Source organism: Rhinatrema bivittatum, chromosome 3, assembly GCF_901001135.1.
Source record: "Rhinatrema bivittatum chromosome 3, aRhiBiv1.1, whole genome shotgun sequence".
Taxonomy (NCBI): Eukaryota; Metazoa; Chordata; class Amphibia; order Gymnophiona; family Rhinatrematidae; genus Rhinatrema; species Rhinatrema bivittatum.
Window position 1 is genome coordinate 383,075,302 of NC_042617.1, and position 18,739 is coordinate 383,094,040.

Sequence of the window (18,739 nt, forward strand, 5' to 3'; positions counted from 1 at the left end):
GAATTTTAGAAAATTTTACCAGACTGAGATAAAGTCACCAGGACAGGGAGTCCTAGAGATTTTCTGGTATCTAGATGCATACCTGGAGATCCTGAGCCTACAACCACTATGATTTTAATGTCTACTGAGCAAGTCTCATATGGAAACATCACAAATCAAAAATGCTCCCCCAGTGGTGCTAAAAAGCTGTAGAAGTTTCAAGTTTTCTACGGCTGCTGTCTGAGATTTTCCCTTTGTAATAAAAGATAATAAAATCACAGGTGCTTTACAACTACAAAATAATTAGTAAAAAAAAAAATGTAAGTATAAATATATTTTTAAAAAAGAACTCTATGTAAAATATTTAACTCTACCAGTGTGTTGCACATCAAAAGGAGACATACCATGGGCAGAACATAAATTGCTGTGGCCATAAAATCAAATATCCTCGGTATGCACAAGGCTAATGTCTGCCTGACTTCTCCACTGTGGACATGTCATCTGTAACTCTGTTGGCAGGAAGAAAAGCAATGGCTTGAGTCCTTAGGAATTTATTTATTTAAAGCTTTTCTATACCGACTTTCATGATACAGATCAAATCAAATCTGTTTACAGGGAACAGAAGCATTATAACATTAACCATAACCAGAAGGAGCGAAAAGTTACAATAAAACAGGGGGATGTAACTGAGAAGATGAAAAAGCAGAGGGGGAAAGAAAACTCAGTAACTAATTACAACTATAGCGATGGTGGGTACTAGAGAAGCCTACATCTGATCTGTGGCATGGCTAATGCTAGCCTTGATTAGGGGAAGGCTTGTCTGAATAACCATGCCAAGTTTTTTTTTGAAAGTCAAAAGACAGGATTCCTGTCTCAGGTCCGGGGGTATGGCATTCCAGATGGAAGGTCCCGCTGTTGAGAAAGCCAGTTCTCTGGCAGTTGACAAGTGAGCTGCTTTGTTAGGAGGGGCGTGTAGAGATCCTTTATAAGCTTCCCTGATGGGTCTGGCAGAGGTGTGAAGTTTGAGCAGGAACTGCAGGTCAAGGGGGACCTGGTGGTGAATGGTTTTGTGGATAATAGTGAGGGATTTGTGAAGGATTCTGAAGCTAACTGGGAGCCAGTGCAGATCTTTGAGGATGGGCATAATGTGATCTCTCCGATTAGTGTTTGTCAGGATTCTCGCGGCTGCGTTTTGGAGCATCTGAAGGGGTTTCGTGGTTGATGCTGGGAGGCCTAGTAGAATAGCGTTGCAGTAATCTACTTTAGAAAACAGAATGGCCTGGAGAACAGTTCTGAAATCGTGGTAGTGTAGCAGAGGCTTGAGTCTTTTCAGCACCTGTAGTTTATAGATGCAGTCCTTGGTAGTGTAGTTTATAAACTTCTTTAAACTCAGGTGGCTATCGATTATAACTCCCAGATCTCTTGCTTGTGTAATTAGAGTGTTAGAGTGTGACTGCTGGTGGTGGTCATCGTTATCTGGAGAAATGAGTTCCATCTTGGCTGAATTAAGCACCAGGTTAAGGCCAGTGAGGAGGAGGTTAATCGTTTGCAGACAGTTGTCCCATTGCTTGAGCGATTTTGCGAGGGATTCGGTTATGGGAATCAAAATTTGTACGTCGTCTGCGTAGATGTAGTATTTCAGTTTTAAAGTCGTGAGCAATTGACAGAGGGGAAGGAAGTAGATATAGAACAGGGTGGGAGATAAAGAGGATCCCTGGAGAACCCCAAGTGGAGAATTGATGCGTGGAGATTCCTTATTACTGACTTTGACTTTATAGCCTCCATCACTGAGAAATGAGTCAAACCATCTGAGGGCTGATCCTGTTATCTCTATGTCTGATAGACGATTCAATAAGATGGAATGGTTTACTGTGTCGAATGCTGCGGAAATATCGAGAAGCACTAATAAGAAAGAATGCCCTTTGTCTAGGCCCATGCTGAGGTGGTCTGTGAGGGAGATTAGGAGGGTTTCAGTGCTATGTGATTTACGGAAACCATATTGTGTAGCGTGGAGAATTTTATGTTCTTCAAGATACTCCGATAGTTGACTGTTAACCACTTTTTCCATGATCTTAGCTACAAACGGCAGGTTGGAGAAAGGGCGGAAATTGTTAGAGTCACCCGGGTCCAGGTTCGGTTTCTTGAGTATGGGTTTGAGAGTGGCCAGTTTTAGAGCGTCCGGGTAAATTCCTTGCGAAAGTGAACAGTTAATATCGGCTAGATATTTGGAGATCGAGTCCGGCACTAGTAGTAGTAGTTTGGCCAGGATTTGGTCAAATGGGTGAGTGGAGGATTTCATTCTCTTTAGGATGGCTTCGATCTCCATAGCAGAGGTGGGTTCGAAAGATTCCAGCAAAACTTCAGAGTTTGAAAAGGAGGATGAGGAGCTGGGTGGCAGGTTAGGGCTGGGTGGAGGCAGTGTTAGAAGGTTGGAAATTTTATTCTGGAAGAAGAGTGCGAGTTCGTTGGCTTTCGACTGCGCTTGGTCATCCGGAATGGGTGGGGTGGTGGTTTTAGTAAGTTTCAATACGTAAGAGAAGAGAGCCTTCGCATCAAATACCAGATCGTGGATTATGAGGGCATAAAAATCCCTTTTTATTCGTAATGTTGCGTTTCTGTAATAGTGGAGAGTAGTTTTATATGTAGCTAGAGTACAAAGGTTAAGGGTCTTCCGCCATTTATTTTCTGTCTGAGATCTTGTTTTAATGATCGGAGTTCCTTTGAGAACCATGGTTTATTTTTTTGAGCTGGATTAATGTTCTTTGTCAAGAGGGGGCATTAGCTGTTAGCTACTGCTTCCATGATGTTGTGCCAAGAGAGTAAGGCTGAGTTAGGGTTTGATAGGTCAATGTTGGGAAGTTCTTTGGCCAAGGAGCTGCTGAGGACCTCTGAGGTGCAGGATTTCCTGTAGTGCAATGTGGTATGGGGGGGGGGGCGGGAAGAGATAAGGATCTTCCTTTCACCTTGAGGGTGGAGGCGATAAGAGAATGGTCAGACCATGGAACTGGGAGGCATGTAGGGGGTGTGTGCTGTGTGAAGATGGAGTTGATGAAGATGAGGTCGAGCGTATGTCCGGCTTTATGCTTAGGCTTGTTAACAATTTGCTTGAAGCCCATGGCCGTGAGGGAGGTTAGGAAAGCTTCGCAATTGGTTGAAAGAGGGGTCGAGTCAATGTGCAAATTGAAATCCCCTAAGATTATGGCTGGGGAATCCAGGTTTAAGTATTTGGCTATGGTTTCTACCAAAGGTGAGGCGTCTGAGTCTAGAAATCCTGGTGGAGCATATGTGAGGAGGATTTGGAGCAAATTGGATTTAAACAAGGCCACTTCTAGCTTAGATACCGTCTTGGTAGGTTGTATGGTTAGATTAAGATCCTTTTTGGCAGCTAAAAGGAGGCCTCCACATCTTTTCCTTTGTCTAGGAAATGAGAAGACATCATATAGGTGAGTAGGGAGCTGGTTAATCAAGGCTGTATCCGTCAGTTTGAGTCAAGTTTCTGTAATGGCACAAATGTCTGGCTTGGAGTCAAGTAGATAGTCATGGAGGATATGCGTTTTCTTAGTGATCGATTGGGCATTGAATAGAGTCAGAGTGAAGAGGGCCAGGTCAAGGAGTTGGTTAAAGGGGGAGATCATGATTGGAATAAGAGTTCTGTTGGGGCGAATTCGGTGCTGTGTGGGTGAGTTCTCCCTGGTGAAGGAGTTGTAGTGCAAGGTGGGTATTGAGTTGCCTTGAGTCATGGATGTCTTGGGTGGTCCTGTAAGGGGTCTCTTACCCCAGAAAGTCGCCGTGCAGTGCAGGTCTCCTGACCTGTGCTGCTTCTTCTTCTTCCTCCCGGCAGCAAGAAAGGACAGCGCCGAGGTGATGGCCCTAATTTAAAGGGCTGCCTCTCCCGGGGGTTCGAGGCGTCCAATTGGCCGCGTGCCGAATGGGCGGGGTTTCCGGCGGCCTCGTGGCGGTGGGGACTGGGCGACGGTGCAGCGGAGACTGAGGTAAGGGGTCTCTTACCCCAGGAAGTCGCCGTGCGGTGCAGGTCTCCTGACCTGTGCTGCTTTCTTCTTCTTCCTCCTCCCAGAAGCAAGAACAATTTAAATTGAAGTGTTGGGTAATTTAACACAAATCATAATATCTTCAGCATCCAGAATGGTGTTTGACAAAGCGTTGCAAAGCCCAACGATGTGGCTGAGTTCTTCTTTTATAAGTTAGTGCCCTCTTACAGTCCAAGACATGGAGGGCTTTTTCCACCCTCATGTCCATGTAGGCTTAGGAAGAATGTAGGGAGCACAATGGCTTAATATGGAAAGCTACTACTTTCAGTAGGAATTTTGGGTGCACTACTTTATTGTGGAATGCAGCATGCATGATAAATAACTAACCAGAGCCTGTATCTCACTGACCCTTCTGGCTGATGTTACTGCTACCAGAACAGTATATTCCATGTTAGCAACTTCAGGGAAGCAAACTCCAAAGGTTCAAATGGTGTTTTCATTAGTTGAGCTAAGACCACTTTTAGATCCCATGTCATTTTTAAATTACTATTAGAAATTTGTAAACTATCAATAAAATCAGTTATGGAAGGTGGCCACCAGTTTTTAAAAAGGGTGCCAAGGTGATCCAGGAAACTACGGACCAGATCTTATATCAGTGCCACGAAAAACAGCTGAAATTATTATAAAAAATACAATTGTTTAATGAGAAAGCCAATATGGATTTAGTCAAGGGAAATTTTGCCTCACCAATCTGCTACATTTTTTCTGAAGATGTGAATAAACATGTTGATAAAGGTGAGCCAGCTGATATAGTGTATTTGGATTTTCAGAAAGCATTTGACAAAGTCCCTCATGATAGACTCTTGAGGAAATTAAAAAGTCATGGGATAGGCGGCAATGTTCTATTGTGGATTGAGAACCGGTTAAAAGATTAAAAAAAAAAAAAACCAGAGCATAGGGCTAAATGGTCAATTTTCTCAATGGAGAAGATGAATAGTGGAGTGCTCCAAGGATCTGTACTAGGACCACTAGTTTTTAACATATTTATAAATGACCTCGAGATTGGAATGAGCGAGGTGATCAAATTTGCTGATTCAAAAACCTTGAATAATTTTGTATCAAAAGAGAACTATGAAAAATTGCAAGAGCTTGCGAGACTGGGCATCCAAATGGCAGATAGTGCGGACAAGTGCAAAGTGATGCACATAGGGAAGAGCAATCCAAATTATAGCTATACAATACAAGATTCCACATTGGGAGTCACCACCCAAGAAAAAGATCTAGGCATCATCGTGGATAATATGTTGAAATCCCTTGCACATTGTGCAACAGCAGTCAAGAAAGCAAACAGAATGCCAGGAATTATTAGGAAAGGAATGGAGAATAAAACAGAAGGTATCCTAATGCCTCTAATACTTCATGGTGAGACAACACCATGAGTACTGTGTGCAGTTCTGGTCACTGTATCTCAAAAAAGATATAGCGAAATTAGAACAGGTACAAAAAATAATTACCAAAATGATAAAGGAGATAGAGTTGGTTGCTTACCTGTAACAGGTGCTCTCCAAGGTCAGCAGGATGTTAGTCCTCACACATGGGCGACATCATCAGATGGAGCCTGGCACAGAAAAACGTTTGTCAAAAGTTTCTAGAAACTTTGACAGGCACACTAAGAATGGGATGACAGGAATAGCGGACGGTCCCCTGTGCCTAGTTCGGGGCCAGGCAGAACAAGAGAATTCAAACCCGACGTACTTGCGGTCGTACACAGAGGACGGATCTGACCTCTTGGATCAGAAAAGTATGGCAAATCTTATGTTGCCATCCAGTGTCATTTGGTGAGATTGCAGAGATTATATTTTCTATAGGGTTTTAAGTTCCCTGCCCTGACTGGTTATTGTTTGAATGATTCTGAACTTCCTAGTGGGGCCGTTCCTGTTTGCTCTCTCTTTCCCTCTATGCATTTCTTCTCTTCCTATTGGTCCCTTCACCCAAAAAATTCTTGGGGCAGTATTTCTTGCAGAGACTTTCAATTGGAAGTGGGCTCTTGCCCTCTTTTGGGTTCTGAGCTGCATCATCTTTTCACCTCATGTACTATTAACCCACAGTTACTGTCAGCTTTCAGAGAAACCATAGCTGTATCAGTTTCATCAACTTTTTGGCTATTCTTGGGACCTATGTGATCTATGTGAGTGCTGAACTGTTCTCTCAAATAAATGTTTTTGGTAACTAAGAACCAAGTTTTCAGATATCTGCCGCTGGGGCAAAAGTTTAAATGTCAATCTAGACATCGAACTCCAAGGGCAGTATAGCATTTCTATTTTTGTATGTACCCACAACCTGCTGAGAAAGGCAGTTTGGAGACCTTTTTATCTGTGTGCTCTGTATTTAAATACATCTTGTTTTTTTCAACTTTTACAAATCACCTCTCTATTGGACATTCCAACCTACTTAGTTTACCAATATTCTTTGAAGATACCTCCCTCCAAACCATGCACTCCTGAGCAACTGCTGGCTTTCTTCTATGTTCCAGTTTAAAAGTTGTGCTCTCTCCTTTTTAAAAGTTAGCATCAGCAGCCTGATTCCACTCTGGTTAAGGCGGAGTCCATCCTGTCAGAACAAGCTTCTCCTAAACTTTATACCTCATGACCACCCATTTTTGGCCAGTTATATCTTAACCACCCAGCAGGGAGATGAAGTAATTTTTAAAAGCAGAGGCTTAGCTGGCTAATGGCCGAAGTTAGCCTGCTAAACATTCTGAAAATTCCTTTCAAATGCCCAATTAGGGAAGAGAAAAATAAGAAAGCTCTGAAAACTACATCAAGAAAAAATCTCAGGGAAACAGGATCTCCAAGCAGAAGTTTGGCAAGACTCTAAGACTTGAGTAAAACTGTCAACTAGTCCAGCAGCATACAAGAATTCAACTGTGCATGTACAAAAATGTTTTCTAGCAAGTTTTGAAGACATTCTTCCAATCCACATGACATGACCAGGTGTACAACTCCCATTGTTTGCTTGTTCAGAAAGATTAAAAAGGAACCAAGAGACCTTAAAAGCCAAAATCAATAGAGAACTTGCAGTACTTGCCTTCTGTTCTTCATTTTGACCATCAGTTCCATCATATTCATCTATTGTTAGCAGATTTGCTTCACTAAATCAATGGAAAGAAGCAAAAAATAAAAATAAAATAAATCTCAGCACATTAAAAATTATATGCCTATTTACATTAATAAAACAGAATCCACACTAGTTATAATTGATATTAATGCTACAGTATGTAGTGTTTTCAACATGTCTACACATCTTTTTAAAAAAGATCTTTTAAAAAAGACTTTAAAGCCTGGCTACTCAGCCAAACTCTCACAGACTGCACGCTCAAAGATTATAAAGGATAATCCCACAGATCTCTCCCTCTGTGTGTCCCTCCATCCGACATACAATCTACCACCTTTGACTAACTCTCTTTCTGACTCCCAGAATCCTTCCCTTTCGTTCTATACAGATGTCCCTTACATGATTTGAACTCAGATTTCTGCTTTTACCTATTACATGGTATATCATCTGTTATGCTAATGTTCCATACCAATTTTTACAGTGTTTACAGTGTTTGCTGTTAATTCACTTTAAATGTATCAAGTTGTTGTAACTGTAAACCGGAGTGAAGGCAACTCCGCTATACTTCGGTATATAAAATATGCTAAATAAAATAAAATAAAAATATAGCAAATTGTCAGCAAAAAGTACCTGTTCAAAGGGATTTTCATCCCATAATTCAAAAGGTAAACTTAAAATTACAAAAGTTAAACAAAAAAATACATATTATCAATATCCTAACTTTTATCAATAAATTCTAATCCTGTTTATACTTCTACACTTATGAAGGGGTGCTTCAGTGATTAGAGAACTACAGAATAATCTATAAGTTCTGGGTCTTGAGTTCAAGACACACCTTTGCTATTGACCTTGTGTGACCTTGGTAAAAATCTATTTTCTGCGACTCCAGCAGGGGTGCTTCAAGGCAATCTGCTGTTTGAGGTGAGGTATGTGATGGTGGACCTCTCCCCAAGATGTAGTACAGGTCAAATTACCGAGAGGACAAAGGAGAGAGGTCCCTCCTTTCGGTTATTTGAAATGCTGGGGGAAGAGGTAGGCAGGAGCCAAGAGTTCCCAGAGGAGTGGCAGGTAGAGTGTTAGTGATATTTCTAGGAAACTGGAAACCATGCCACCTGCCTCCCACCTTTCCACAGCATTTGCCTCCCAGAGAAGTGGGAGATGGTGAATGGTGGAAGGTCTGTTTGTGGTTCACTCTCTCAGGACTGGTGCAAGGATATTAGGCACCCTAGGCAAAATTTACAGCCTTGTACCATGCCCTCCACCATACAGTTAAAAATTATGCATTTATAACAGATTTTCCATGAAAAAGGACATTCAAAGTACAATCTGAGGTAAAAATATCATAATATATACATTTACATATATTGCTATGGCACCAACCAGAAATCCCTACAATAAAGACACTTAGAATCCATATGGTATTATAACTATTGTAAAGTGAGTTTGGTGTGGGTTTGGCTTTCAGAAAGCTATGAATATACTAAATTACGATATAGTAAACTCCCATACCAAAATACGGCACTAATAGCCAGCACTCGAACAACCCTACCTATGAAGGGACAACACTATAAATATTACACCATGTCCTAAAATACTAATACAACTATTAGAAAAACAGAAGAAGACAGGCTGCTATAGATCCCTACACAGAAACTACATGCTAGAAGAATCTCATAAAAACATAAGAACATGCCATATTGGGTCAGACCAAGGGTCCATCAAGCCCAGCATCCTGTTTCCAACAGTGGCCAATCCAGGCCATAAGAACCTGGCAAGTACCCAAAAACTAAGTTTATTCCATGTTACTGTTGCTAGTAATAGCAGTGGCTATTTTCTAAGTCAACTTAATTAATAGCAGGTAATGGACTTCTCCTCCAAGAACTTATCCAATCTTTTTTTTAAACCTAGCTACACTAACTGCACTAACCACATCCTCTGGCAACAAATTCCAGAGTTTGTGTGTTGAGTGAAAAAGAACTTTCTCCGATTAGTTTTAAATGTGCCACATGCTCACTTCATGGAGTGCCCCCTAGTCTATTATCTGAAAGAGTAAATAACTGATTCACATCTACCCATTCTAGACCTCTCATGATTTTAACACACCTCTATTATATCCCCCCTCAGCTGTCTCTTCTCCAAGCTGAAAAGTCCTAACCTCTTTAGTCTTTCCTCATAAGGGAGCTGTTCCATTCCCCTTATTTTGGTTGCCCTTCTCTGTACCTTCTTCATCGCAACTATATCTTTTTTGAGATGCGGCGACCAGAATTGTACACAGTATTCAAGATGCGGTCTCACCATGGAGCGATACAGAGGCATGACGACATTTTTTGACCAGCAATTAAACTTAAAAAAACACATCAATAATGTCCTAAAGGAAGGATTCTATAAGCTCAATGTTATGAAAAAACTCAAACCCTTACTCTACACCCACGATCTCAGCACCGTCATACATGCGACCCTCTCATCCAAATTGGACTACTGCAACTCCCTCTTTATAGGCCTCCCCTACTTCACTATAAAACCGCTCCAAATGCTGCAGAATGCTGTTGCTAGAACCATCACAAATACCTCCATTGACTCTCGATCCCTTCACGCATCCTCTACAAACCGTTACCATTATACACAAATCCATCTACAAACACAATTCTAGCTGGCTCGATGAGCCCCTCCATTTCACACACTCCATCCGCCCCACCAGAGCTACCTGTAAAGGCACTCTCCACATCCCATCCCTCCCCTCAAGAATGCACACCTCTCCTCCACAAGGGATCGAGCCCTATCCATTGCAAGCCCTACCTGCTGAAACTCATTACCCACGAATCTCTGCCTCAAGCCTTGCACCATCAAACTCAAGAAAAAGTTAAAGACCTGGTTCTTCAAACAGGCATACCCAGATTAGGGCCCTTGCACCATAATCCCATTGCCATAGAACTAAACTTCTAAATTACTAATTTTTACGTTACGTTACGTTAGTTCTAGTTTTTGTTTTGTTCTGTTTTGTTCACTGCAGCCCTATTCCCCTTTCCATGTATTTTCTACCTTCAGTTTGATGTAAACCGATATGATGTATCCTCTAGTATCGGTATAAAAAAAGCCTCTAAAAAAAATAAATTTTCCGTTTTATTCACCATTCCTTTTCTAATAATTCTCAACATTCTGTTTGCTTTTTTGACTGCTGCAGCAGACTGAACTGACGATTTCAATGTGTTGTCCACTATGACGCCTAGATCTCTTTCTTGGTTGGTAGCACCTAATATGGAACCTAACATTGTGTAACTATAACATGGGTTATTTTTCCCTACATGCATCACTTTGCACTTATCCACATTAAATTCCATCTGCCATTTCGATGCCCAATTTTCCAGTCGCACAAGGTCTTCCTGCAGTTTATCACAATTTAACTACTCTGAACAATTCTGTATCATCTGCAAATTTGATTACCTCACTCGTATTTCTTTCCAGATCATTTATAAATATATTGAAAAGTAAGGGTCCCAATACAGATCCCTGAGGCACTCCACTGTCCATTCCCTTCCACTGAGAAAACTGTCCATTTAATCCTACTCTTGTTTCCTGTCTTTTAGCCAGTTTGTAATCCACGAAAGAGCATTCCCACCTATCCCATGACTTTTTACTTTTCCTAGAAGCCTCTCATGAGGAACTTTGTCAAATGCCTTCTGAAGATCCAGGTATACCACATGTACCAGTTCACCTTTATCTACATGTTTATTAACACCTTCAAAAAAGTGAAGCAGATTTGTGAGGCAAGACTTGCCTTAGGTAAAGCCATGCTGACTTTGTTCCATTAAACCATGTCTTTCAATATGTTCTGTGATTTTGATGTTTAGAACACTTTCCACTATTTTTCCTGGCACTGAAGTCAGGCTAACCGGTCTGTAGTTTCCTGGATTGCCCCTGGAGCCCTTTTTAAATATTGGGGTTACATTAGCTATCCTCCAGCCTTTAGGTACAATGGATGATTTTAATAACAGCTTACAAATTTTACTAATAGGACTGAAATTTCATTTTTTAGTTCCTTCAGAACTCTGGGGGGTATGCCATCCGGTCCAGGTGATTTACTACTCTTCAGTTTGTCAATCAGGTCTACCACATCTTCTAGGTTCACCGTGATTTGGTTCAGTCAATCTGAATCATTACCCATAAAAACCTTCTCCAGTACAGGTACCTGGCCAACATCCTCTTCAGTAAACACCCGAAGCAAAGAAATAATTTAATCTTTCCGCGATGGCCTTATCTTCTCTAAGTGCCCCTTTAATCCCTCGATCATTTAACAGTCCAACTGACTCCTTCACAGGCTTTCTGCTTTGTATATATTTTAAAAAGTTTTTACTGTGAGTTTTTGCCTCTACAGCCAACTTCTTTTCAGATTTTCTCTTAGCTTGTCTTATCAATGTCTTACAATTAAATTGCCAACACTTATGCATTATCCTATTTTCTTCTGTTGGATCCTTCTTCCAATTTTTGAATGAAGATCTTTTAACCATGCCGGTAATCATTTTGCCTTCTTTCCACCTTTCTTAATCTTCCACCTTTCTCATCTTGTTCAAACATGCAGAACACAAATATACCCTCACCAAATACAGAATAACGTAATCAAAGGATAAATAGAAAAATGCAGACAATAAGAAGAAATTTTCAAAGGAGTTATGCATATAAATGTAACATGCCATCATAGCAATTTTCAAAAGCCTTACTTGAATATAGTGCACTTACACAAGTAAATCCTATGGACAATTCAGTGGCATACCGTATATTGTAGTAATTTTCAAAAAACCTACTTATTCGAGTAAAGTGCATTTACATGTGCAAAATCCAATTTTAATCATGTAAATACTTTTTAAAATCTGTAGAGTTGCTTACCTATAATAAGTGCTCTCCAAGGACAGCAGGATGCCAGGCTTCTCAACATGGGTAACATCAACCAATGGAGCCCATCACAGAAAACCTATGTAAAAGTATCTAGAACTTTGACTGAGCCTCTCTAAACATATATTATGAGTCTGAAGGGAACCCTTCACATCCACATGGGGGTTCCTTCAGTCTAATAATATAGAAATCAGAAATAACCCACAAAGTAGAAACCCAACTCCGAGGGAATGTGGACGGGTTTCATGAGGATTGGCATTCTGCTGTCCTTTGTCCAGTGATTATGTATAGCGATGCGCATTGCCATGTGAAAACCCAGCATAGGTCAAGTCCTCTAGGGGTGATGGTTCCAAGAGGTCATCCTCAGAAACAGAGGATACGGAAGTATCACACCCCATGGATCATATGGGGCTTCCTCCTTGCTGAGATCTCCCAGAGAAGTCAGCAGGGGACCCGTGCTGACTGCCCGAGGCTGGGCCCCGGAAGCACCAAGGTCCCCGAAGAGTCCGGTGCTGTAGTCTGAATCGGCAGTCTAGGTGCCAGAGGTCCCGAGGGCTCTGGAAGCACCAAGCTTTCTTCTACAGAAGAACCGGCTATCGGTGTAGCCCCAGAGGGGGAGGCAAGGATGGCCACCAGGGAACCGAGAAACCTCCGGGCACTGGCTGCATAGGGAGGGCGCCGAGTAATACATCAAAATGTTCCAGCAGTGGTGCTAGGATCAAGGGTGTGGGCTCTGGCATCAGTGGAGTCACCAATGGGGCTTGCAGCTCGATACCCCTGAGGACTGGCCAACTGAACTCTACGATCCAGTTCCTCCTTGAAGGCTACTGTGGACATGGCAGGGGGAGGAGGAGCAAGCGTCACCGGATCGCCCTCAAATGAGAGGGGATCAGTGCCCATCACAGACATGGGAATCTGTGGTGAGCGCCTCGGTCTCCCGGGTTTGAACGAGGGCGAGGCCCAGCCTCCACGGGGCAACAAAGGTGATGCCGGTGCCGTGCCGGAACCGGAGCCATGCCAAGATGGCGACCTGGACAGTACTTTCTTGATCTCTGGTGCTTGGCCTGGTCTTTCTCCGGCACAGAGTCCAACGTTCTGGAACAGGACGACACCGACAGAGATAAATCTCCGGCACCCCTCTCTAGAGAGGGAGCCTAAACACAGGTGGATGCCTCAACCGCGCAGTGTCAACGCGCTGGACACCGACGTGGAGGGCCCCTTCTTGGGCCCAAAACGTTTCTCCATTTTATCTATACATGCGCAAATCTTAGGAGTCATCTGGTCGCAAAAACAGCAACCCCGGACATCATGCGATGCCCCTAACATGTGGATCAGTCAAAGAAATGGTCTGTAGGCACTGTGGGCATTGCCAGAAACTGGAGAAGGCCTTGCCTTGAGCCAACTATGCAGGGCAGACAGACACCAAAAAAAAAACCCAGAACTGACTGCAAAGAAGGTAGAACTTACCGTACTGCCCCACTGACTAGGGGGGAACCCAGAAAAGGGGACCCCATGCGAAAGAGGCAAAAAAAAAAAAAAACCCGCAAGAAAACAATGAAGTCAGAGCAGAGCTCCAACACCATGAGGCAACTGTACCATGGAAAGAAAGAGACTGAAGGGGGGCCCCATGTGACCACGTGGATAGTAGCATGCTGAGCATGCTCAGTGTACCAGTCAAAGTTCTAGAAACTTTGACAGAAGTTTTCCATGCCGGGCTCCATCTGACAATGTCACCCATGTGTGAGGACTACCATCCTGTTTGTCCTAGGAGAAACATTTATCCAGAACTCAACTAATGATGTAGGTGATCAGGGCAAGGACTTCTAGTCTCAGAGGGGAATATTCTCGAGGCATACTCCAGACAGTGGTGTCTGAAGCTCCTTCATCAGCCTGACTGGACTCCACAGCCAGAGACTGTTTGAGAATAGATTCTTCCCCTAACTTCTGATGCAAGCTCCCAAGGTGTGGGGGATTAAGGGGAATCCCCCTTAAGGGAACAAACCTGATACTCTTGACATAAGAAGCTGAAGAGTATTCTCCTCATACTTCGTTGTCTGCGAGACAAAGAAAGTCTTCACCAATTCCACTACCTGGGCTAAGGGCTGCTGTGTCGTTTGACCAGGAGTTGGAGGAGATTTCATCCAAAACCAGTATAGGTTCATCTTCTTGAGCAGCTCCCACTGGACCAATGAACTGGTGGTTGCAAGGAAATCAGAATCACCATGAAACATATTGGATCTGGTGTCTCCAGGCAAAGTCATTGCTCGAAGAGCCTAGATAGAAATATGACTCTCAAGATGGTGGGTGGTAAGTGAATTGAATCCACTTGGGGGTCTGTTGCCACACAATCTTCTCTCATTCATTGACTGAGAGGGATCAATGCTCCAATTGTGCCCGAGCTTGGCATACTGGAGGTCTGATACTAAATGCATGACAAAGAAAACAGATGAATCAGCTGAATCAAGGCCTGATGCACTGGTGTGTGTCTATGGCACAGAACGTGTCGATGGGACTGAGCCCAACTCCTGCTTTGCCAACTGTGCCACCGGCTCTCACGTATAGGGCTTCTTTGCCTTATACGCTGACAAGGCACGTGGGGCCTGCAAAGGGTTTTACAGTCCCCTGTGCATGGGGTTTCCATGCTTTGCTCAAACCCTGGTGAGGCAGTGGATTCAGAGATCTGTGCCACAGGAGAGGTAGTTTTGCTAAAGAAGGTTCTGCTGAACTTAAGGAGGTCCCACACAGAAGAACTCCTCTGGCTATTCACATACTTGCTAAGTTCCTCCCTTTTCTAGACACTAGTTCTCTGGGTCCTTGAGGACATCAGGCCACAATCATAACAATTAGCTGCATCATGGTCTGGCCTGCTGGGTGCCATCTTCTTGGGGCTGGACATGATGAGATTTAACTTTTTTTTTTTTTATTATTTTGGGGGGGGGGGGGGGGGGGGGGGGGGGGGGGGGAGAAGCACTAAAAAGTACTGCTTAGAGACTATCAAGGCAATGAGGAAACAAAGCGAGTTTGAGGAAAAAAAAAAAGACCAAAAACTTAGATCAGAAAGGGTACATGTCTATGCAGGAGCTCAGATGAAAATAAAGATTGGAAGGCTCATAGGCAATTCCTATACATGTTCATTAGAGCAAAATTCTATGGAGGTAAGAGAAAAGGCTCCATTCAGCACTGTCTGATAATGGCACCCATGTCATGGGTGATACAGCCCTGCTTGTTGACAGAAAATAGATGGGTCACAGCTTTTAGGTTGTCTCAATTCAGAAATTAAGACAATGTGTGTATTTTACATAACTGAAATAAAGAATTCTTTACAACCAATGCAATGTGGACTTCCACTGACAAGCTATACTCAAGGGTTACTCCCAACTTATGAACTTTAGTTTGAATCCAATTTATTTTTCAGTAATCCATGCATGTTCTTACTCTTTCTCTGCATCTCCTTCGCTTTCTTCTAAACAATCAAAGCTCCAATTGTTCTTAAACCCTCCATCTCGCTTGGCTTGGGTTCTATCCAATTCTGAAACAAGAAAAAGTTCAGGTAAGTTTTCTCTTCAAGAACAACTCCATACAAATACAGAGGGAAAAGTAAACTGGATCACTGGTTTACAGTTCCTGAGTTTATTACATTGGTTTCTGACATTTGATATATTTTATGTTACAACTCTGAACTATGACAGTCATCTAAGTACCTTTTAAAAATGTGTAAAGTCATTCACTGTCACTTCATGCATACAAAGCCAACATACTGATGAATATGAGGGAGCAGGTACAAAAACTGAAAATCAATTTTATTTCTTGTAGTTATATCTGAAGTAGGCACCAGTTTGCTTATGTACAGCAGCATCTCTTTGGTAGTCTTTTAAAAGCAATCAAACTTAAATGTTTTATATATTATGGTAAACTCGTGTTCGTATGCATTGCTAGATTTCTTCCAGTTATCAGGTGAATAAGACAGTCCTGGTTTTCAGTTTCTAACCATATTGCTTATATGACTCTGAAGTAGTAGTTTCTTTGTTTTTGTTTGTTTTGTTTTTAGGGATTTCAGAACTACGCATCCTTACATGAAATGAGATATGATCAGGACAGACTAAGGCGGCCCTTGGTAACCCACTCTCCAAAAAAGAGGACCTGATTAACTAAGGCTCTTCTCCCATAAGAGGAAGGGGAGCAGAATGTTCAGTCAATCAGGCCCACAGATAAAGAACAATCGCATATCCAATGGCTTCATTTTTACATAGCTCACTGTCTCAGTAATACAGGGAAATGAAACAACCATTCAGAAAATACACAAGGATACAGCATTCAAACATATATAAAGTCTATAACCAGCGGTATGAAATTCAAAGGACATCAGATTTTCACCACATAAAAAAAAAAGAGTCTACAAATCAATTTAACTAGGAACCATAAATGCTAGAAAACATTCATAACAGCATAAAATGTTATATAAATTGAAGAAATGTATTTCCCAGTCAAGTCAAAATGTATTAAATATACTGAAAATTTTTAGAACTTGCCACTTTAGTCACCCACTCTTGTTTAAATATACACTACTGCACTTGCACAGTTCAACTGGTGAGAAAAAGGAAAAAATTAAATGTTCTGTCTCCACAGTGTATTTGTGTGTTTCATATTACATTGCCACCCTGTTTCATCCTGTGATATTACTTAACTTTCACCCTGATTGTTACTGTTGGCTTGCTTTAAAAAAATTTTTAAGTTTCTACCTGGATCTGTTCCCATTCTGCCCCCCCCCCCCCCCCCCCCCTCTCTCTCTTTCTCCCCTTTCTATTGGTCCCTTGACTCAAAGCAGCTTGGGACAGTTAATTGTTTGGAGGGATTTTCAATTGGGGAAACAACTCATTCTGAATCTTAGTTGCAAGTTAATAACTCATTCTGAATCTTGTCCATACACTCCTGAGAACGCATAATTTCTTCACCACTCATTCATCCACAGTTTCTATCACAGCTGCAGTTTGCCTCTCTCAGATTAACTGGGCTTCCAGAGAAACATTGACAAGACCAAATACATTCTACTTGAAAGAAAAAGCTCAACAAACCCCCATAATAACAATTCTAACCGACAACACAATGATCAAACTTCAAGAAAATGTAAAAGACCTAGTCATATGGCTCGACCCTGAACTGAACTTCAAGAAACATCGCCTTGAAAGCCAAAGAGGGCTTCTATAAACTTGCAATACTTAAACGACTAAAACCACTCCTAAACCCGCCAGAATTCAGAACAATACTGCAATCCCTAATTTTCTCATGCTTTGACTACTGCAACTCACTACTCTTAGGACTCCCCAAAATAACCACATGTCCTCTTCAAATCCTTCAGAACGCCACAGTCAGAATTCTCCCCGGACATAAAAGATCAGAACACATCACCCCGTTACTAAAAGATCTGCACTGGCTACACATTGATAAACGTATTGAACACAAAATGCTCACAATAATCCACAAAACCATACATAACGAACCCAACTGCCTAACAACATTATTCCAAAAGCACCATCCCCAACTAAACACAAGATCAGCAAACAAAGCCCTACTAGCAATTCCTACAATCTCCTCAGCAAACCTCACAACAGTCAGAGAAAGAGCGACCTCAATAGCTGGACCATATCTATGGAACTCACTCCCAGAAAACATAAGGCTTCAAAATGACATAAAACTCTTCAAATAGCTACTCAAAACTTGGCTATTCCAACAAGCCTACAAAGACAGAATCGGATAAGCAGACGATATTGGACACGTAGATGGTATTATAAAGGCAGTGATCAACCTTTCGCACTCATTTTGTTTATCTCGTAGGTATCCTGTCCAACTGCTATCTAACTGTGATCCCACAATTTGTATTTGTCTTCTGAAATTATATACTCTAATCAACCATATTCTAGATTTTAACTGCTATTAACAAAGCCTTACTTCTGACATATAGCTGCTATCATCCCTTTACTATATTATCACTGCACTTTCCTATAGCATCACTACACTTTCCATACTAAATGTTTATAAACCACCAAGAAAGCGCCCACTGACTAGAAAATCAGTGACCAACCTTGGCATTTGATTTCCTTATCTCTTAAATATGCTAATTAAGCTCCCACGATTTGTTACTCTCTCCTGATATTTATATATATTAGTCAACAATATTTTAGATTTACCGCTATTTAACTAATATTTAACTGCTATTTAACTATTTCCAATGATCTACCTCTGATATATATTATAGCTGTGATCATGCCTTGACTATATCATTAATGTACTCTCCTATAGCATTAATGTACTTTCCTTGCTAAATGTTTGTAAACTGTTATGAAGGTTCCGATGGATATGACGGTATAGGAAACCAAATAAACCATAAACCATTTGGTTACACGCTAGGAAATTTTAGATCACAATATGTATATCACAGAATATCAGTGAAATATGATTGGTTAAACCAACTCCTGTCAATATTCATGCTGCAGTAACATCTGTAAAGCACGTAAATGATTATTTGGCAAACTACAATAAAGACTGTTACAATAATTAAATTGTCTGAATAAAAATGCCTTTAAAACTAATCTAAACAAATTGGGTGATAATATATATTTTTAAGGTTTTAACAGCTTAAGTTTGTAAAATGTCCTTTTCATTTCTTTAAAATACTTATTGTTCACATCTTCCGAATAAAACTTTTGTCCAGGGCGGATTACAGCAATACACAATTAAAACAATCCACACATTAACATATATAATTGAATGAA

General features: G+C 41.5%; 1 protein-coding gene across 10 annotated transcripts in view; it reads right to left on the reverse strand.

Moving 5' to 3' along the window:
• Positions 1-18,739, reverse strand: part of SENP6 (SUMO specific peptidase 6) — a 448,534-nt gene that overhangs the window by 370,763 nt on the left and 59,032 nt on the right. For all 10 annotated transcript variants that reach the window (XM_029595592.1, XM_029595591.1, XM_029595594.1 and 7 more), the window contains exons 2-3: positions 15,405-15,498; positions 7,056-7,119 (exon numbers count right to left, since the gene is read on the reverse strand). In XM_029595592.1, the coding sequence (XP_029451452.1) occupies positions 7,056-7,119; positions 15,405-15,498 (158 nt within the window). The remainder of the gene's footprint in view (positions 1-7,055; positions 7,120-15,404; positions 15,499-18,739) is intronic.